Consider the following 8,173-nt stretch of genomic DNA (forward strand, 5'->3'; position numbering starts at 1 on the left):
ACAACTCCTGAATCCCTCAGAAAGATAAGAGATATAAAAAGAGGTTTGAGAACACAGTCCCTAGCTGCTAGTAAGAGCTCAATAAATATATGTTGAATAGAATAATAAATAAATGAAAGAAAAAACTGAGAGGATGGTGGTGCCATTAACCAAAACAGGAGGTTTAGCTAAAGAAGCAGGCTCAGGGTTAAGAGGAAAGAGTGAATTCCATTCCAAACACCTAGAACCCTGAGGTACTCATGAGACATTCAATAAACATATTCAAAAGACAATTACATATACTCTTCTCGAAAGTTGTGAAATGCTTTCCTGGAACTATTTTAGAAGTTAAAAATAAATTTTTATTTGTGTCTGTCCTTTACTATTATCCTTTATTTACAATTTTAACTTACATGGTAGTGGATTTGAAATATTACATTTCCTCAAATCTAGGATGTATTTTCCACATTTTAACAGTTCAATTGACGTGTGTTACATACATATATACATCTAACATGATACTATTCCTTTCTTTATGAAAAGCTGAGATAAATCAATGCAACATTTTAAAATTCATGGCCTGTTAAAATCGAGGAACTACGATTAAATATAAACTCTTGATCTGCTGTGTCCAGGAATAGATTTTAACCCACTAGGGAAGGCTATTTTTACTCCAGACCCAATCAAGAAGTTTCTCTTGCTCTTTCTGTAAAACTTGTACTACTTTCTCTTTTACCTATCTCAGAAAAAGCCACCACATCCAGCCCATATTTAAACTTGAAAACCTGACAGATATTCTTGATTACTTCTTCTTCCTCATGTATGTCCACTGCCATATCCCACTGAATCCACCTCAAAAATATGACCCAAGCACATCTCTATTACCACCACCCTTGATCAAGCACCATCATCATGCACCTGCACTATTCTGATATACTCTGAGCTGGTCCCCTTGCTTCCACTCTGGCCTTCCTGCTATTCACTTTCCACATGGCAGCCAATGGACATTTTTTTTTAAAATGTAAGCTACATCATATTTCTCTCCCACTTAAAATTCTTCAAATTCCCATGGCTCTTACAATAAAATCCACAATGATATCCACAGCCTTCCATGAATTTCAAGCCTCTGACAACCTCTTTAATCTCATCTTGTACCACTTTCCACTTTGTTCCATTAAAACTCATCTACTTTCAGTTTTTGTAATTTTTATTAAGTTCTTTTCCTCCTCAGAACCTTAATCCATGCTGTTCTCTCTGCCAAGCCTATTCTTCTCTCTTCTTCCAGTTCATCCATACTCATCTGTTAGGTCTCAGCTTAACTTCCCTGACCTTCCCACCCATATGTATATGTATACGTGTGTGTACATATATATACGCATATATATAATGTTTATTTTTGTTTCTCCCAATGTTTGTTTCTCCCTGAATTTCATGAAGGCAAAAACTGTGCTTGTCTTGTTTACTATCCAATTGTTCACATACTGCCCAGAGCATAGTAGACACTTAATAACTATTCCTGAGGAATAAACAAAGAAATAACCAAAACATCCTCATACAAAGGAGCAAAATTGCTGGTCACACATAAACACAGTAGCTTATGACCAGAAAAACTAGAGAATAGGAGGTTTAGGTGAATAATGGACAAAAGCTGCAGACCCTCAAACAGAATGAGAACGCTTTTCAGTTAAAAAACTAGAGCAACAGACACAATGTATTGGCAAGAAGCAAAACTTTAAATTTCCTTAGCAATATAAAGACTATAACATATAAAGTTCTGGCCAACAGAACATGAAGAGAAGTTATGTGTGCAAACTTTAGTTCTCACCCTTAATGGGGGGAGCATATTCTCCTTCCCTCCCTCTTGTGACTTCCTTCATCCTGCTGTCTGGAACATGAATATTATGGCCAGCCACCTTGAACTTTATAGACAAGAACAGAGGAGGGACAGAGGAACAAGATAAAAGGGACTGAATCCCTGTATAACCATGTAGAACAGTTTTGCCATACCAGCCAGGGACTACTACCTAAAAGAAAGATGAATTTCTGTCTTCTTTAAGCCATTGTTAATTTACATTTCTGAATTTGCATTTCTGTTATAGGCAACAGAAGTTACATCTTAACCAACAGAGTGGGCCATGCAAGAAGAAAAATCTAGACATTAGCAGACCAGAGAACATTCTTTTGGCCACTCCTAAGAAGGGGTTTTCATCTGTTCCTTGAGATGTTAACTGGAAAATAATCAGAACCTACTTCATTTAATTTATAGTGGTTGCATATAATTATGTAATATTCATTATATACTGAAATGTTCATGGGTCCCATTAAATCAAATGTATTCATCATTCTTTTGTATTCTTTACCTAAAGATCAAGGTTATAGAGACCCTCTAGACATGTTATAAATGAGTTTCCTGACCGGACCCTACTTGGCAATAGCAGTAAATACTTTGGAGCAGAGAATGGGCAAAACCAAGTAAAAAAGCTTCCTCATACCTATCCTCACTCTGATTCATACACTCCTTACAAAATGTTGCTTTAACCAATTCATGGTATACGTTATACCATGACAGTACTACATTTGAGGTATTTTAAATGAGTATGCTGAATATTCTGTTTCCCCTCCATTTTATTCCTTCCTTCCCTGTACCTTATACTAATCTTCATGGAATGTATCACCTGACTCCCTTATGCTCTGGGTTCTGCTTGGGTTAGGCCAATCAGAGGCATAGGCGGGGAATTGGAGGGTGGGAAAAAAGAGAAGTTGGGATATTTATTCCCCCAGGTTTTTCCCTGCCTGGCCACAGTGGACAGTATCTCTTTTTCTCAACTGAAGGCCAAGAAGGAAGCACAGAATGTCCATGTTGTACATTTGTATAATTTTTCAGAGTGGAGACTAAGTGTGGTTATGAACTGCTGACAAATTGGAAGCCACCACCCATCTTAGGCCATGACAATTAGGAATTTAGCCCAGTGTGAAATACTGTTGGGACAGAAGTACAGTGGCATGATAGCCTCTGCTGTTTCACAGTATATAACCTATTTGCCATGATGTAGTCAGTAAACCTTGGTCTAAACTGCATTCAGAGTGACAGAGTACTAAAAACAAGAAATATAAATTCTCAAACTTTATAGATGAATCACCTAAAGTACTTGTTAAAGATGTAGATTCTTTTTTTTTTTTTTTTTTTTTTTTTTGTTCCACAATTCATTTACTGAACTGGGGCAGGTGATTTAACAACAGATTGCGGGATAAGGCTGGGAGAGAAGAGTTCTTGCTTCCCTTCCCAGGAGCCAGCTGTGTCATGGATGCTTGTAAATTTTCCAAAATAGCCATCTGTTGTTGGGCGAGCTGGGTCTGGAGCTGGAGATTGGCATACATACATTCTAGGAGTCCCAGGCATTCCTTGGGCTTGTGGTCAACTCCTGAGGGCAGCTTTGTGTTCCGGATGTTCAGGAAAGTGGCCGGTGGGGAACTTGCTTGAAGATTAATAAAGCTAGGGGAGGGTTTGGCTCGACAAAGAGGCACAACATTACTTTCCTCTTTGGCTAGAACACATCTGTGCAGCTGGGGACTGTGCTCCCCGGAAGCGATCCTGTCTCTACTGGGATTTGGGAGGATGAAGGACGGCTGTCTTCATGGAAAACAAGCAGGTGCCAGGCTGAGGTGCTTTCTACTTGGAAACTCACTGGGCCTTTTCCGTTGGGAGGGCTAGCATGCTGCTCCATCGGGACACCAACAGGTGTGGTGCCTGCGCTGTTACTCGAAAAGCCTAAAGATGCAGATTCTTGAGCTGCAGTTCAGGAAATTCTGATTCAGCTTATCTGGAGCTTGTCCTGGAATCTGTAACAAGTTGCCTGGGTAGGTTAGGCCCAGGTGGTCAAAGGGGCACACTTCGAGAAACACTGAATTAGAGCTTTGTGTTTAAAAAAAAAAATTAATATCCAAGTAGCCGTTCAGTCTTCTTTACCTGGGCAGCAGAAAGTTAACCTGCAGCTAAATTCCATAATTCCTGCAGATTGTCTTTTACAGCTATAGCAGAGTTTCCCAAACTGTCATATGCATACAAATAATCTGGGGGGGGGGGGTCTTGTTAATCATAGCCTCATGTAATCAAAAGATTCAAGAAGCATTTGCTAAAGACGAATGAAATCAAATTCTGCAACTCTTGAAAATTAAAATGATTACAAGAATATGTAACAAACTGGTGTTGATATAAATTGTTAACTATAACAACATAAGAGAGGCAATTTCTGAACTGCAAATATAGTTATATTGTTAATTGAAACATAGGTAAAATGAAATCTCTTAGCTAATGCTAAGTCATTAACTGACTTAAATATTTGTGTTTTGCTCTGTAATTTCTGTTAATTTGATATTCACCACGCGATTATATTTACCTTACACTTAAGCAGAGACATTTAATTCAGATTGATTATTATATTATGCTTATGAGGAAATGCAACATTCAATAAAATATACAAATATTTTAGAATAAATTTTAATTATTGGATAATTTTTCTTCCATGCATTAATAAATTTTTATAAACATTTGCTCTTTATTCAGGTTCAAAGATTCCTCAACTTGTAACTGCATAAACTATATTTTTAAAATGGCCTTGACATAACCACCAAACCATAGAATTTTGTACTAGATGACAGTGTCCATCAATAAAATTATGCTTTCTTTTGAATGTCTGGTTTAAAATAATCAGAATTTTTCATACAGTTCAGTTCACATCACATGGTATCTATTCATACATTCAACCCCTGTAATCTGAGTCCTTATAATCCCTGCTTCAGGATTTATGAAGCTGAAATCCTGATAATTGCAATAGTTACCATTTACACACACTCTAATAAGTGTCTAGCACCTTACTGGGTGCCTTACATATGTGATCTCATTTGAACCCCATGGCAAGCCCATTGATACTATTATCCAAAATGTTAGATAAGGAAATTGAAGCCCAAAGAAGTGAAATAACTGACCCAATTTTTTCACTGCAGGCAAGGAGGCAAAGCCAGAATTTTAACTCAATATTTCAAACTCTACCTCTTAATACCCTGCCATGATGCCTTGATGGAATATTAAAATATATTTGTTGAACACTTGTTCTGTGTGAGAACCTATACTCAACTTCAAAGAGGATTCAGGATGAATGAACACAATCCTTACCCTCAAAAAACTTTCAATCTAATTGAGGTAGAAGATAGGAATAAAAGATGTGCATAAGTATTTTTTACTCACAAGAATATAGGTAAACTGTGCTTTTTATTAAAGTGTTTAGTCCAGAATGGGACATGCTCATTATAAATTATAATATATTACAATGGATCTCTAACAATTGTCTTATTATGTGTTCCTTCACAAGCTGAATTTCAGATAAGAAATCTAGTAAAAGAGTTTATCTGGTAAAATGGGCTTCATCAAAATTAAGAACTTTTCCTTTGTGAAAAACCTGTTAAGAAGACAAAAAGACAAGCTGCAGACTGTGACAAAATATTTCAAAGCCACATGTCTGACAAAGAACCAGTCAGTATATATGATATACAAAGAGCACTAAAAACTCAACAGTGAAAAAATAAACAGTTCAATTAGAAAATAGGCAAAAAGTATGAACAGACATTTCAATAAAGAGGATATAGAGATGATAAGTACATGAAAATATGTTCAATATCATTAGTCATCAGGGAAATGCAAATTAAACTTACAATGAAATATCACTTCACATCTATCAGAATGGCTAAAATACAAAATAATGACAGCACCAAATGCTGACAAGCATGTTGAGAAACTCGATCACCAATATGTTGCTGGTGGAAATGTAAAACACTACAGCCACTACAGAAAAATTAGATGGATTATTTTAAAACTACACATGTAAGCATCGTATGACTCAGTGATTACAAACCTGTGTATTTATTTATCCCAGAGGAATGAAAATTATATTCATGCAAAAACCTATACATCAATGTTCATAGCAACTTTCTTTGTAAAAGCCAAAATCTGGAAACAGCCCAAACGCCTCTCTATGGGTGAATCGCTAAACAAACCACACACATATGTGATACCACTCTTTTGTTTCAATCCTATCCCTCTTTTGAAATGTCTATTTTTAATTAGGTTAACCTTAGTTAAACCATGATCCACTAGCACACTACCTATATGAAATTCTGCTTGGCAAAACTAATGAAAAGTTTATAAAATAAAGGTCAAAAGCAGATAAAACCTTATTTTAAAATGTTTATACTATTATTCCATTGTCAAATTTAACTCCTCCAAGTGTTCTCTTAATTTCAAATTTTATTTCAACACAACCAGCTTCATGACCCACCATGGGAATCCAGGGAAAATTCATTTTACTTTATTTTAAGTTAATGGTCTTTTTATTGAAAAAAAAAAAAGAAAAAGACCAGCATCTACAACTTGGAATGGACATGAATTGCAATTTCTTGAACTGCAGTGTTGATGGTTGTGCTGAAGTCCACAGCCACAGCCTACTCTGCTGGCTCCAAGTCATAGTTCAGAAGGTTTTAAAAACAGAGAGTCCCAAGATGCTCCCTTGTTAAATGTTTCTTTTTTAAAATTTTGTGTGAATGGTGACAGCTTGACACACATTTCACTCTGGTAAAACACAGACAACGCTAAACCAACACATGCAGGATGCCACCAGCATGTGTGTCACCATCACCAGGGGTCAGGACACACAGAAGTACAAGAGGACTGGTCTGCTAAGTGGGGCTACATCTAGATACTTTATCCCTCACCCATCTTTCTGCACAGCAACCTGAGGTAAACCAATTTTAGATGTGTGTTTTCAGTAAACCAGCTATGACAATACATACTAACAAACTGAACTAGACCCCTTCTGAATAGGTTTCAAATTTTTTTTCATTTTTAATACAAATGCCTGAACATGCTCAATTGTCAAGCTGCATGTGTGAAAAACTGGCCAGCCCAAATAGTGTATTAATCATTAGCAAATGGAACTGCAAGGAGTCCACTAAGGGCTTCCTTATCATTAAGGTAGTACAAGTGTTTATATCATAAAACTGACATGTAGCTTGATCTTTAGGGTGCAGGACCACCAACCAATACATGCAAATTTTGTGTGTGTGGACAGAAGGTACTTTTCACATTCAGTTTTGCTTTATAGAAAGAGAATGAGTAAATGAACTTTTTTGCAAGAGGTAAGTAAAAGATTCAACATGATTCTTCGGCAGTGGGGGGACAAAGGAGTTGAAAGTACGTCTTCATTTTGCAGTCATCATCTGTATGAATTCTTCATAGCTGACTTGTCCATCTCCATCAATATCTGCTTCCCTGATCATTTCATTTACTTCATCTGTTTGTGTTTCTCCTAAGTTTGTCATGACATGACATAGTTCTGCTACGCTGATGTAACCATTCCCATCCTTGTCAAAGTCTCAGAATGCTCCACATATTTCTTCTTCACTGTCTGTATCTTTCATTTTTCTAGCCATTATAGTCAAAAATTCTGAGAAGTCAATGGTGCCATTACCATCAGCATCCACCTCATTGATTGTATCCTGCAATTAGGCTTCTGCTGGCTTCAGACTCAGTGACCTCATGACAGTTCCAACTTCCTCTGTTGTGATGGTGCCATCGCCATCTTTGTCAAATAGGGAGAAAGCTTCCTTGAACTCAGCGATCTGTTCTTCGGTCAGCTGATCAGCCATGGTGCTAGCAAACGGAGGAAGAGCAGAGGGAGCAAGTGTGGCTACAGCAGCGCACAGGCTGTGATGGCAGGGGGGCCTCCACTGGCTGCTGCTGCTAAGGCACAGTGTGCGCTCAGCACCGTAACACCGCTGCTGCCCGGCTCCAGGGAAAGGTCATTTTAAAGCACATACATCGCATAACAGGAGGAGAAACAGTCAATACAGGACCCACAATTTTCTGCAAAATTTTATCAAATCCAGGTCAGAAGTCACCAGAAACCAGGCCTAGAATTGGTGTTTTCTTGCCATTTGAAGAGACTACTTTATGAGGAAAAGAAGTTTTATCTGCATTTTCTTTTACAGATTTGAACTCAACTGTGTTTTACCTTCTCCAAAGGAAGCAGCATTTCAGATATAATTTTCACTTTTCCAGAACTGTTTTTCTAATTTTAGAAAAGTGAGCATTTTGGGATGCCTGGCTGGCTCAGTCAGTAGAGCATGCAACTCTTGATCTCAG

At 37.4% G+C, this 8,173-nt stretch overlaps 1 protein-coding gene and 1 pseudogene across 1 annotated transcript; both read right to left on the bottom strand.

The window, feature by feature from the left end:
* Positions 1–3,183: 3,183 nt before the first annotated feature.
* Positions 3,184–3,983, bottom strand: LOC116629385 (TSSK6-activating co-chaperone protein-like). Its single transcript, XM_032399680.1, has 3 exons — positions 3,947–3,983; positions 3,662–3,769; positions 3,184–3,524 (listed from the first exon to the last, which is right to left on the bottom strand). Exons 1-3 carry the CDS (start codon positions 3,981–3,983, stop codon positions 3,184–3,186), a joined length of 486 nt encoding a protein of 161 aa, XP_032255571.1.
* Positions 3,984–7,230: 3,247 nt separating this feature from the next.
* On the bottom strand, positions 7,231–7,677 carry LOC116629387 (annotated as a pseudogene).
* Between the last annotated feature and the right edge of the window lie 496 nt (positions 7,678–8,173).

This window comes from Phoca vitulina, unplaced genomic scaffold, assembly GCF_004348235.1.
Source record: "Phoca vitulina isolate PV1807 unplaced genomic scaffold, GSC_HSeal_1.0 scaffold733, whole genome shotgun sequence".
NCBI classification, from domain to species: Eukaryota; Metazoa; Chordata; class Mammalia; order Carnivora; family Phocidae; genus Phoca; species Phoca vitulina.